Below are 14,257 nucleotides of genomic sequence, written 5' to 3' on the forward strand. Positions count from 1 at the left end.
ACAGGAGGGGAGGGGGAAGAGCGCCCCAGAGAAATGAATGGGAAAATCAACAGATGCCAGATGCCTCACAACAGATCCAGAGAAATAAATACAGTAAGGCTGGGTTCACACTGCGTTTTTGCAATCCGTTTTTAAAAAAAAAAAAAAAAAAACAATTAAAAACAGATGAAAAAAATGGATGCATTTGTGTGCATCCGTTTTCATCCATTTTTCCATTGACTTCCATTGTAAAAAAAAAACTAATCAAAACGGATCAGTTTTTTTGGACGGACACAAAACTAGTGTCAGCTAAGTTTTTGTGTCCGTCACAAAAAAACCGGATCAAAACTGATGCATACAAATGCATCCGTTTTTTGCAAAAAAAAAAAAAAAAAAAAGATTAAAAAAACATTGCAAAAACACAGTGTGAACCTAGCCTAAGGGTGCCTTCACACCTACCGGATCCGCAGCGGGTTTCACGCTGCGAATGTGCAGCGAAATCCGCTGCGGATCCAGTGTCATTCAACCCTATGACACTACATACTCGCAGTTGGATTAACATCCCACTGCGAGTATGTAAATTAATCCCCTCGGCGGCGGGAATGTAACTTACACTGACAGAGGCCCCCATCATCCCGCCCGCACAGACCGCTGTTAGATCGTGCAAGCTCCCCTCCAGTGTGTTCAGCGCTGTGCTGCTGCTGCCGGCCACAGCTCTCTCCTCACGGCTCTGGACGCTGCACACACCGCTCCAGCTTGCTTTTGGGGGGTCGTCGAGAGCCGTGAGGAGAGAGCTGTGCCCAGCAGCAGCAGCACAGCGCTGAACACACTGAAGGGAAGCCTGCACGATCTAAAAGCTGTCTGTGCGGGCGGGATGACGGGTGCCTCTGTCAGTGTAAGTTACGCTCAGGCCACCAGGGGGGTTAATTTACATGTATGTAGTGTCATATGGTTGAATGACACTGGATCCTGCCGGGTGGTGGTGTTGGGGAATGTATACAGCATGGGGGCTACCGGGGGGGGGGTATACAGCATGGGGGCTACTTCTAGGGAGGAGTGTATACAGCATGGGGGCTACCTTAAGGGGGGAGTGTATACAGCATGGGGGCTACCTTCAGGGGGAAGTGTATACAGTATGGGGGCTACCTGCAGGGGGGAGTGTATACAGCATGGGGGCTACCTGAAGTGGGGAGTGTATACAGTATGGGGGTAACCTGCAGGGGGGAGTGTATACAGTATGGGGGCAACCTGTAAGAACGGGGAAGTGTATACAGTATGGGGGCTACCTGCGGGGGTTGGAGTGTACACAGTATAGGGACTACGTGCAAGGGGGTGGGGTGTATAGAGTATGGGGGCTACCTGCAGGGGTGGGGGGTGTATACAGTATGGGGGCTACCTGCGGGGGTAGTGTATATAATGGTCTGCAGTCAGCAGGGGGCGGGTTGTCTACACACTACAAGTATACAGGACCCCAGAACTATACACTACAGGTATACAGGACCTCCACCAACTATATACAAGTATACAGGACCTCCACTAACACTGTCAATGCTGTATATAACCAGGCTCAATATAACACTACCAATGTTGTACATAAGCAGGCTGTATATAACACTGCTAATGTTGTATATAACCAGGCTGTATATAACACTGCCAATGTTGCATATATCCAGGCTCAGCATAACACTACCAATGTTGTACATAACCAGGCTGTACATAACACTGCCAATGTTGTATATAATCAGGCTGTATATTACACTGCAAATGTTGTATATAACCAGGCTCAGTATAACCAGGCGTCAATTCTTTCCGCAGAATGCGGAATCAGCCGGCCCAAAAAATGGTGTCTATGAAGCCGGCGGAAAGGAGCGCGGCCATGAGCTCGTACAGGCGACGGAATTCTGCGGAATTTATCTGCGAGAATTCCATATTCTGAACCCGCCCTAACACTGCCAATGTTGCATATAACCAGGCTGTATATTACACTGACAATGTTGCATATAACCAGGCTGTATAAAACACTGACAATGTTGTATATAACCAGGCTCTGTAAATAAAACTACCAATGTTGTATATAACCAGGCTCTGTTCACAGTCTGATCACATGATGACATCTCAGTTTAACTATTAGGTATTTAGGATGTTTAAAGTTTTTAGTTTATTTCTAACCTACAATTTACATAAACAGTGCTGAACTGTTGGCGTATATAGTGTATAAAGGGATAGATAGGGCTCCTGGCGATTTCCCCTTAAACAAAAAAAAAAGGGCATAGATTTGCCTCCTGGGCGACCTTGGAACAAATCTAAATAACACACTGACACTTTATACCCGGGCAGCGCCGGGTACATTTTCTAGTGGTATATATACATACAAAATATGCCAAATGGCTAATAGATGCATGTCCCACTGGCGGGAGGTATCCCGAGAGTCCTGGATTAGTCAGCCCATATTCTCTTATGCACCTCCCACTGACAATATAAGTGGGGGATAGGCATACATAAGGGTATAATAGGAGATGAGCTGGCTAACCCTGGGTTCTTGCCATACTAGGCACTTGAGCCTCATTTGTAAAACAAAAAGGTGTATATACATGGCGCTAAGGACTATTAAGATAAAAAAAAAAAAAAGATCTGACTGGAATCCTGATGAGAAGTTCTATCTAGTCATGGGCTTATTATTACCCAGTAAGCTGCTGACAGGTCTGCACATTAAGGGTAGCTTCACACATACCACATCACAGTGGATTTTCTGCTGATCTGACCAAATGAATGAACACAACATCAAATCCGCACTGTAAAATCTGCTACAGATCCGCAGCAGATTTAATGGTGCAGACTTGATGCTGTGTTCATTCATTTAATCAAATCTGCTGCGGATCCGCAGGAGAAAATCCACTGCGATACGGTACGTGTGAAGCTACCCAAAGGCGGTATGCACACAATGCTGATCTGATTAGCTTTCTGCACCAGTTTTTCAAACAACTTAAGCCTATGTGCTTACTAACATATTTTTACATCACCCTATTAAAGTGTACCTGTCATTAGGAAAAAATTTTGGCATGACAGAGTTTTGATTAATCTGGCTCTGAGCGTTCAGACCTATAGCGATTGGGAGGACGAGCGGGATAAGTCCAGACTAAGAGCGATCTTCTCCTGGCTATGTGTCACGTCATCAGTCGAGCACCTAATGTAAATCTAAGGGTGTGTTTACACAGACAAATTATCTGATTTTTGAAGACAAAGCCAGGAATGGATTTGAGAAGAGGTGAAATCTTTGCTAAAGATCTTTGCTAAAGTCTTTGCATGTTCCCTATTTATAGTTTGATCCTGGCTTTGGCTTCAAAGATCTGACAGATACATCTCTCTGTGTAAATGCACCAAGGGTAAAAAAAACACACTGGGCTTATCCGCAGCGGATTTATCGCTGCGAATTCGCAGTGAGACCCGCTGGGGATCCCTGCCCTGTACACTCTATGAGCAAACAAACTCGCAGCAGGATGAACATCCCCCGCTGCGAGTATGTCAGCAGCCCACCCCATTAACTTCCCGCTGTCATATACTTCACCTGATCCCCGCTCCGGCTTGTTTCGGGGTTCCCGGTACATCCCGCTCGGCCAATCAGTGCGCTACCCCGCCGCTGAGCGGGACGTGAAGATGATAGGAACCCTGAAGCAAGCCGGAGCAGGGAGCAGGTGAAGTATACAACAGCGGGGAGGTATGGTCAGGTATTTCTCTATTTTATGTGGCCAGTAAGTTGTGTACTATTGCTTCCTTATGACAGATTGTGTGCACAAGGCCTTAATCTGTCATCATGTGTCTTTATTTACTGCCGCAGCAATCATTCAACAGCAGTGGACAAGTATGAGTAACCTTTATACTAGATCAGGATATCATGATGAACCTGATTTCGGTTATCTATTCGAATGTGTTAGAATTACTTCTGGGTTTTTTTTTTTATTGATGTATTTTATTACCTTTCAGCTCCTGCATTCCCAGTATTTCTATGTGCCTCAACTACTAGGTCCAAGAGAATGAGCGAGGAAACATGGAGTCACCATAATAGTACATTTTTGTTTTCCTGTAGGGACTATTCACAGAGATGGTGTGTTCGATATGGTTCTTATTACATACATTCAGATTCAAATAGCAGGTGGGTGTAAGAAGAGGATTAGAGACCCCCACCCTGTCTCCCCAAAAGTGGTACCATGGCCTCCTATAAAAGCCTTCCCTCTAAAAAGGTAGGAAAAGGGCAGTAGGAAATAAAACAGGGAAGAATAAAGAAATCTTAACATCCTGCCCAGGAAGCCCTCATTTTATGAGCAGACTAGTAAATGAACAAGGGGCACCTTCAGCTTGTTTATGTATTTCAGTCTTTTATTTAACAATGTACCTGGAAAGAAATTATTGATCAGTACGGATCTTACTGCTGAGACCCGCTCTGATCAGAAGATATAGCCAGGGAGAGATCACAGCAGCATGAAGCAATCTCCAGCCAGCAGCGCAGCCTGTCAAAATTCATAATGAAAGTCTACAGGAAATGTTGAGGTTTTGAGCTGCCAGCCAGGGAGAGAATTGTGTTGCCACCATGTTTCCCCAGCTTTATCTCCCGGTCAGAGCAGGTATTGGCAGCTAGACCCACTCAGATCAATAACTGTTGACATGTCTGATGACACATCAAAAGTGATATAAATATTAGCCCAAATATCTTTGTAGAACTCCTTTAGATTTCAAGGAAAGAAATGCATGTAAGAGCAAACAGCTCTCCCCTAAAGAGTAGAGAATGCAGCAGCCAGAGGTTACTGTCCCAATACCTGAGGGGCCCCAGAAGCACTCATACAACATTTACTGCTAACAGGATATAACATAATAGTAACAAAAAGCAACAACACACACAGTTACAACAACTTTATTAGTACATTTGTGGGTGGGTTTATTAAAGAGTCAAACAAGGCCATGGCCACTGAAATTAAAACTCATATCTTTAATATGTAGTCAGGCAAAAGGACACTTTTCATTTCATTGATACTGAACCATCTGTTAGTACAAGCACTTTCTATGCAGTATTCCTCAGCTTGGTACGGTTTTCAGTCACATTATCCACGTCAACAACATTTGCCCTCAGCGTTCCTCCACGATGTTGTACGTTAGCTCCTTACACAATGGCACCTTGAATGTTTTCATGCAACCACAACCCCCATGCCCTCCCCCACACCCATCAAGGCTCATACTCCTGTTCCTAGACTCCAAATCTGACATGTAATGTTTGCTAATTGTTCTGTATGGTCTGATATATCACCATCATGTATGTGCTTGGACTGACTTCTATCTGGGTGCAGTTATACCCTTATCCTGTGTTTACTTTTAAAATGTAAGAAAATAATATTTTTCCATCAAGTATTCTTCCATTATGGTCATAGGGCTTCACAGCACCTAAAGTCTTAACGTCCTCCCCTCTGATATTCATGACATCTTTCACTATACTATACTAACATGTTGTATTTTATCCAACCTTTTGGCTTTCTTGTCATCAAAGGCTTGAGAGTGTCTGAGAGTGATGATGTACACTGAGATGGTGTGTCTGAGAAAGAAGCGGGCATTTACTATTTCCTCCCTTACTTTCTCACTAACTTTCCTGGTAACATCCTGTCAGTAAAACTGGTGCTTCCTGCTATTGTGTTCCTTTAAGCCTTTACTCGGGGGCACATTAATGTCTGTTATCCTGGCAACGCTTTGCTTACCATCTTTTCTTCGTACTCTGGATCCACTTCCTTCTCAGGATGCTGAGCTTTAGGTGGAAGCTTCAGTTGGAAGGGAGGATCATTTTTCTAGGACAGAAGAAATGCAAGAATTAATTCTCTGCCAGGACCTGGAGGAGCTGTCAGCGGCAACCATCCCCCAACGTGTGACTCTACATCAAGGCAGTGTTCCCACCTACTGTATGTAAAGAGGCACTGTCAAAGTAGTTTTTTATAGAAATGAACAGGGGTTGTGATGGCAAACAGTTTTGCAATATATTCTCTTTATATATTTTTTTTACTTTTCTATAATTAAACTGACGTTATACATATGGCCATTGGGTGTCTCCCTTCCTGTCAAACTGCGGTCCATGGTCCCTTCATGATGATATTTGGTCTTTTTTCTGTTCCAAAAACAAAGAGAGACCACAGTCCTTTGCGGGATCACAGACATGGCTTGGTATTGATTGTCTTCACCGTTGCACATCCACATTTAGTAGTAGAGAATCCTGGGGGTGCTTGCATTGTTTGATCAGCTCTCCTGTCACACAGCACCAAAACTTCTGTAACCACACAGTGATATAATACTGACTGAATTAATGCATACGAAAAATAATGGTTTCCTGGTAAACATACAAAGTTCATAATATATTTAGCAAAAGTTAATTGCCTGCAGTGGTTATAGAACCTGCATGATGAATAGATGTATTTCCTTGCATGAGCACGCTAAAGACTGAGACTTCCTGTGTTGTGTTTGGTTTGAACAGAGAAAGGACCCACTAGGGTGGGTTCACACGTACAGGATCTGCAGCAGATTAGATGGTGCAGGATTGAAGTTGCAGATTTAAAGCAGATCTGCATACAATTTTCTGCAGATCCTGTACATGTAAACCCACCCTTAACCTCTTAAGGACATAGGACGTACCGGTACGTCCTATGTCCTCATTAGCACTTCAAAGCGGGGCCGCGCGGCGGCCCCGCTTTGAAGTGCCGCGATCCCGGGTGCCGCGTGTAGCCCGGGACCGCCGCTATTAGCGGGCACGGTCCGATCGCCGTGCCCGCTAATTAGCTAATCGGAGGCAGCTGTCAAAGTTGACAGCTGCCTCCGATTACCGGAGGCAACGTTTCCCTGGTGTCTAGTGGGGAGATCGCTCCTCCGGGACCTTGTCCCAGAGGAGCGATCTCCGTTACTGATGCCGGCCGGGGACGCGTCCAAGATGGCGCCGTCCTCGGCTCGGCACTCGTTTGTTTCCGGCTGCAGCAGCCGAAAGCAAACGAGTGCCGATCTCATGGATCTCTGCAGCATATCTATGCTGCAGAGATCTCTATGAGAGATCCAAGTGTATATACTAGAAGTCCCCCAGGGGGGCTTCTAGTATATGTGTAAAAAAAAAAAAAAACGTGTTGTTAATAGTAAAAATCCCCCTCCCCTAATAAAAGTCTGAATCACCCCCCTTTCCCCAGGTTTTAAATAAAAGTAAACAAATAAATAAATAAATAAATAAACATGTTTGGTATCGCCGCGTGCGTAATCGCCCGAACTATTAATTAATCACATTCCTGATCTCGTACGGTAAACGGCGTCAGCGCAAAAAAATCCCAAAGTGCAAAATTGCGCATTTTTGGTCGCATCAAATCCAGAAAAAATGTAATAAAAAGCGATCAAAAAGTCGTATATGCGCAATCAAGGTACCGATAGAAAGATCACATCATGGCGCAAAAAATGACACCTCGCACAGCCCCATAGACCAAAGGATAAAAGCGCTATAAGCCTGGGAATGGAGCGATTTTAAGGAATGTATATTGGTTAACAACGGTTTGAATTTTTTACAGGCCATCAGATACAATATAAGTTATACATGTTACATATCGTTTTAATCGTAACGACTTGAGGAACATGCATAACAAGTCAGTTTTACCCCAGGGCGAATGGCGTAAAAACACATTTCCCCCAAATAAAAGAAATGCGTTTTTTTTTTTTCAATTTCACCACACTTTGAATTTTTTTCTGGTTTCGCAGTGTACTTTATGCAAAAATTCAGCCTGTAATTGCAAAGTACAATTAGTGACGCAAGAAATAAGGGGTCATGTGGGTTTCTAGGTGGAAAAATGCAAGTGCTATGACCTTTTAAACACAAGGAGGAAAAACCGAAAACGTAAAAACGAAAATGGGCCATGTCCTTAAAGGGTTAAAGAGTCACTGTCGCATTTTTATTTTATGTTTTTGCAGAAATCAATAGTACAGGCAATTTTAAGAAACTTTGTAATTGGGTTTATTAGGCAAATATGCCATTATCTGCATTTAAAAAGCATTTCCCTAGGACCCCCACCCCCCTTTCACTGCTCATTATCAGGAAATCTTGACTAGTTTACATCAGTCGAGTCCTGTGTAACCTATGGAGAGGGAGGAGGATTAGTCACCAGCAGAGAACAAAGGATTACACAGCCGGAGCTGTGTGAAAGCCGTATTCATAGGTCAGAGAGGTCAGTGCTGACTTTAGAGGAGATAGACTGGTGATGTATCTGTAACTCAACTCTCTCCGACTGACTCCCAGCACATAGGCAGCTACAGGACCCCCCTCTTCTGCTGCCAAGTGGACTCAGTGAGTGAAAGAGTCATGTCACTTAGAGAAGATAAGCAAGTGACATGACTCAGATGGCTTGCAGTTGTTCAGCCAATCGGAGCTGAGCAAGCTGAGTCACCTGACAAGGCAGGGGAGGGGGAGGCTGGTGTAACAGGAGCTAGAGCAGCCTTTCTGCTGATGACTCATCGTCACAAGAAGGAGCTGAGAGAGCAGCCTGGTGACGACAGTAATTAGGTAAGAATGAGTTTCCTACACTTCCTGGTGGGGGGTTGAGGGGGGGAAAAGACAGGGAAGGGGGGCAGATAGGTGATTGAAGCATATTACAGAGTTATATAACTTTGTAATGTGCTTCAATTACTGGGTAAAAGGTTTTCATGGCACTTGTCCTTTAATTTTGTGCCAAATATTCCACTTCAAAAAACATGCAGAGACAGGAGATATTGCTAAAATATATACCATAAAGAGGCTTCATAATTTAAAAGCTGCATGAAAGCTGCTCAAAGTGCAAGGGTGTAATACTGAAGGCATACATCCAGGTGTTCAAAAGAGAGTCTCTAGCTCCAATATAGGGACGGTGGCACTTAAGGGCATTGAAACCACTGACTGATTCCCTGATAGATTTCCCTGTAAAATGTCTGGGTAAAATTCTTCATGGTAAAGTCATAAGACTTAATCTTTTTAGCTGTGTGTAAGATCCCTTGAAGCTTACAATGGCTGCAGTCAGTAGTAAGGTGGGTGCCTTGATCTGTAACAAAGATCTGGAACAATCTAATACTTAAAAAAAGTTCATGTGAGCAGAAAAATATCATATATATATATATAGAACAAAAAATTATTGCAGTGGGAATCAAATATCAAACTGTGTTTATTCCATCAAAAGCCATGCAAAGTACAATGTTTTAAACCCATTAGGATCTTCTTCAAGGAATTAAAGGGTAACTAACAGCAGGTTAAAAGGCTCTATTCTGTTATGTTCCCATAGCGCACAAAACCCTAAGGAAGTTTTCACTAATTCTCCAGTTTAATCCATATGTAAATTAGACAGTTTTCTGCAATGGGGGCAGGACTACCACTCTCAGTCTGTCCTACCCACTGGTCTTCTGACCAGCTATTAGTTTCCCTTTAAAAACCATCTCCTAATGATTTAATCAGAAAATGTGAAAGAAAACAAAAAAAAAAAAGGTCAGCTTTCAAGATCTCCAACCTGTTTTTACCCATGCGGAAAAAGAAATGGCATGTCCCATTGAAATCAACCACATGGGACTCTAAACAGTTCTTGACATTGAGTTTTCAGTGAGGTCTTGGGCTGTGTGAACAGCTCAGGCAAGATGACAGCCCTCATAACAATGTACAAAATAAGAACAAGTTTTTTGTTCAAAGAAAGGACTCCAGATGCTGCAAATAAAAAAAAGAAAAAAAAAAAGAGGCAAACTCACCAGTCCTGATTCCCCATCGCTGTCCCCACTGCTCTCCACTTCCATCGTGCTTTCAATGGTGTCCCAACCCCACAGGATCATCCTACACAGTTGATCACGGGTCGCAGCAGTGCCCCACTTCGGTCACTGATTAGCTGAGAAGGCAGGTCCTGTGGGGTCAGGATAACACAGAACCTGGAAGAAACAGAGGACTGGGAAAGTCGACGTGGCAGCTGCAGGGGACCAGAGGAGGTGAGTATAGCATGTTAATTATTTTCACACTATTCGCAGCCTCAAAGAAATTTCTTGCTTTGTCTAGTTGCCCAGACAACCATTTTAAATGTTAGATGGGCACTTCTTAAAAAAAAAAAAAAAAAAAAAGGCATAAGCTGTTAGGAAAAGAGCAGCAAATCAGGGGAAGGAGGTCAGTTTGTTACATAATATGTATTTTCAAAAACATTTAAAAAGGTACGTCAGAGACCAAAATAATTTTTAATACGTTGCTTTAATAAAGTTATATTACTTTGTAATATAACTTTATTAAAAAAAAAAAGCATCAGTTTCTAATGCACATGCTCTTCTCTAGTACTGACGCACAGCAGTATACAGAACAGGGTCCTGTTCCCCTGTTTACTGTATATTATTATATATGGGTGACCTGTAATGTAACTTAAAAAAAACTATATATATATATATATATATATATATATATATATATATATATATATATATATATGACTGTCGGGAGTAAGGGGTGACCTGGCCCCCTCTGCTGCCACCAATGCCTGTGTGAGAAGCTGTACAGTTATCTAGGCCAGTGATTTTCAACCAGTGTGCCGCAACACATGGTCGGGTGTGCCGCGGGGAAAGTTCCCCAAACTATGGTGCCCCTGTGTTTTGTTCACCAGCAATGCGCAGCGATCAGTGGCGGATTGCAATGTGGGCGGTTGCGTGGTGTGCTGCGGCAGGCCGTGATGCACACATCCAATCAACGTGTGCGCTACGGCCCGCCGAAGTGCACCACGCTCCCGGTCTCCGCTGATTGGAGGAGCACGTCCAGTAGGTGAGGCAGACAGCAGCGGCGACCATCTCGGAGGAGGTGAGGGGGAAGAGAAACCTGGGGATGGGGGAGAAAAACAGCGAAGAGAAGCAGAGGGGAGAGAAGTTTGGTGGAGAGAAGCATGGGGGAGAGAAGCACAGGAGAGAAACAGGGGGGAGAAGTATGGTGGAGAGAAGCATGGGGGAGAGAAGCACAGGAGAGAAGCAGGGGGGAGAAGTATGGTGGAGAGAAGCACAGGAGAGAAGCATGGGGGAGAGAAGCAAAGGAGAAAAGCAGGGGGAGAAGTATGGTGGAGAGAAGAAGCACAGTAGAGAAGCATGGGGGAGAGAAGCAGGGGGAGAAGTATGGTGGAGAGAAGCACAGGAGAGAAGCAGGGGGGAGAAGTATGGTGGAGAGAAGCAGGGGAGAGAAGCACAGGAGAGAAGCATGGGGGTGAAGTATGGTGGAAAGAAGCACAGGAGAGAAGCATGGGGGAGAGAAGCATCGGAGAGAAGCCTGGGGGAGAAGTATGGTGGAGAGAAGCACAGGAGAGAAGCATAGGGGAGAGAAGCAAAGGAGAAAAGCAGGGGGAGAAGTATGGTGGAGAGAAGCATGGGGGAGAGAAGCACAGGAGAGAAGCATGGGGGAGAGAAGCATGGGGGAGAGAAGCATGGGGGAGAGAAGCATGGGGGAGAGAAGCATGGGGGAGAGAAGCATGGGGGAGAGAAGCATGGGGGAGAGAAGCATGGGGGAGAGAAGCATGGGGGAGAAAAGCACGGGAGAGAAGCAGGGGGGAGAAGTATGGTGGAGAGAAGCAGGGGGGAGAAAAGCACGGGAGAGAAGCACAGGAGAGAAGCATGGGGGAGAGAAGCACAGGAGAGAAGCATGGGGGAGAGAAGCACAGGAGAGAAGCATGGGGGAGAGAAGCACGGGGGAGAAGCATGGTGGATAGAAGCACAGGAGAGAAGCATGGTGGATAGAAGCACAGGAGAGAAGCATGGGGGAGAGAAGCATCGGAGAGAAGCATGGGGGAGAGAAGCATCGGAGAGAAGCACAGGAGAGAAGCAGGGGGGAGAAGTATGGTGGAGAGAAGCACAGGAGAGAAGCAGGGGGGAGAAGTATGGTGGAGAGAAGCACAGGGGGGGAGGTTTCACACTGAGTGAGTATAAATACATTTAGAATCTATATTATTAACTATATGTATAATATGTACTGTTTTAGTGTCATTTTGGTTGGTGGTTTGCCCCTGGATTTTTTTAAGTATAAAAAGTGTGCCGCGGCTCAAAAAAGGTTGAAAATCACTGATCTAGGCCCAGCAGTTTCCCATCCACATGCTGTGTGCTAGCTCTGCCGCACAGTGTTATACAGAGTAGGGTCTTGTTCCCCCTGTATACTGTATATTCTATATACTTATCTACAGTACATGGGGGGGAAGGCTGCCCGATGCTACTGCTCTTTCGAGCAGCCTCTGCAGAGTGAGCAGTGACTACTATAAACGCTCCGCGTGCTAAAAGCAAAGCGGGCAGCAATAGCAACCACTGCTCCCTCTGCAGAGGCTGCCGGACACAAGGATAGTGGCGGGCAGCCTCCCCCCATGTACTGTAGATAAGAATATACAGTATACAGGGGGAACGAGACCCTGCTCTGTATAACACTGTGCGGCAGAGCTAGAACACAGCATGTGGATGGGAAACTGCTGGGCCTAGATAACTGTACAGCTTCTCACACAGGCATTGGTGGCAGCAGAGGGGGCCAGGTCCCCCCTTACTCCCCACAGTCACTGGAAGTGCACTTGTAAAAAAAATATAGTTTTTTTTAGGTTACATTACAAAATAGTATAACTTTATTAAAGCACTGTATTATAAAATAAAAACTAGTCAATTTCCAGAGTGCCCCTTTAACTTTCTACCTGTCAAAGTTACCTGATGGTTATTGCCCAACACTGCCTTGGTGAAGCCTGCACTGACATAGAATGGATTATTACTTAAAGGGGTATTCCCATGGGGAGAAGGTAACCTATGGCCCCCAGCTCCAGATCTTGTTCTCCCATCCTGCATGATGGCAATGGGGCTGCTGGGTTCCCCAGGCTTCAGCAGACAATGAATGGAGCAACAATGATAAGCAGAGACCCCACCCAGTGCACACACCTAGTTCTCTCCTCCCCGCAGGATAACTTCTCACCATACCATTACCACATTACAATATCACAGCACGGAGGGACCAGGCTTCATAACGACATTTTCAGACAAGCCCCGGCTACTTAAAGAGAACCTATCACCAATGTCCCTATTCTAACACTGCGTCCTTAACTCTATTTATTAAGATACCGACTGCCTATGCAGTAATACTTTACCTGTTCCCGCTGTTCCGCGGCGGTTTCGTCGGGTTCCGCCATCTTCTTTTCGTCACTGCGTTCCAGCAGTGCGTTCCACCGCCGAGATCCCTCCTCTTCCGGCGCTGCGCGCGCATGCGCTGTGTGTATCCTGCGTACACTGCGTCGGAGGAGGAGGGGTGAGAGAGAGAGAAAGAGAGAGAGACCTCAGCCAGCAGACAGAGTGAAGAAAGGAGAGTGAGTACAGAAGAAAGAAGACCTCGTGTACAGTTGTATCATTTGTTGAGTATGATATATATATATATATATATATATATATATATATATATATATATATATATGTGTGTGTGGGGGAGGGGGGGTATTGATATTCACTCTATATATTTGTGTACTTTATATTTATACAATTATATCCGAATAAGTACTGTGGGGTGGGGGGAGAGGCTTAGCAATAGGGAAATCAGCCTGTGCAAAAAATTACTGGGGGATGTGGGGATAGAGGAATCAGCACCTGCAGATAAGGATTGTGGTGGGGGGTGGGGGGATAGCCATCAGTAAGGGTGGATTCACACATAACCATATCACAGTGGATTTAATGCTGTCAGTTTTACCGTGAAATCCGCTGCAATACTGATTCCTATTAAAGTCTATGGCACCCTATTCCCACCGCGGATTTAAATTCTGCTGCGAGAATATCTTTCTATAGACTTATAAAAAGGAAATTTTTTGCTCTTGACACCATGCTTACCTGTCCACATTCCCTTGGCGTGCTCCTGCATACTGCTCTGGGTCCCTGCTCAGTGACGGCCCATTCAACCAATCACTGGCTGTGATGGGACAGCGCGGTGATTGGCTGAGCAGTCTGTTAGTGTGTGGGTGCCCAGAGAAGCATACAGGAGCGTGTCACGGGAGCACAGACAGGTAAGCATGGTGTCGGCAGGTAAGTAGTTAATTTGCACCCCTCACATACATCACGGAAAAGGCACATTTTCTTGGCTTATCCATGTCGGACGCCAGGTGCAAACCCCTCACTCGCCGCCTCCCATGCCTAATGTTAAGAACTCACCTGCCAGAGCTCCTGCGGCGTCATCTGCTCTCCCGGCTCCGTCGGTCGGCGCTAGGACTCAGCGCCGACGCGGCCGCGCCAGCCGGGTGACGTCACGGAGATTCGA

The 14,257-nt window shown here is 45.2% G+C and overlaps 1 protein-coding gene across 2 annotated transcripts in view; it reads right to left on the bottom strand.

The window, feature by feature from the left end:
- SMARCA1 (SNF2 related chromatin remodeling ATPase 1) overlaps positions 1 to 13,207 on the bottom strand; it is a 77,904-nt gene extending 64,697 nt beyond the window's left edge. For both annotated transcript variants that reach the window (XM_069986892.1, XM_069986891.1), the window contains exons 1-2: positions 13,107 to 13,207; positions 5,718 to 5,804 (exon numbers count right to left, since the gene is read on the bottom strand). In XM_069986892.1, coding sequence (XP_069842993.1) covers positions 5,718 to 5,804; positions 13,107 to 13,148 — 129 coding nt within the window. In that variant the 5' untranslated portion in view covers positions 13,149 to 13,207. The remainder of the gene's footprint in view (positions 1 to 5,717; positions 5,805 to 13,106) is intronic.
- Positions 13,208 to 14,257: the final 1,050 nt, after the last annotated feature.

The sequence above is a fragment of the Dendropsophus ebraccatus genome, chromosome 10, assembly GCF_027789765.1.
Source record: "Dendropsophus ebraccatus isolate aDenEbr1 chromosome 10, aDenEbr1.pat, whole genome shotgun sequence".
NCBI lineage: Eukaryota > Metazoa > Chordata > Amphibia > Anura > Hylidae > Dendropsophus > Dendropsophus ebraccatus.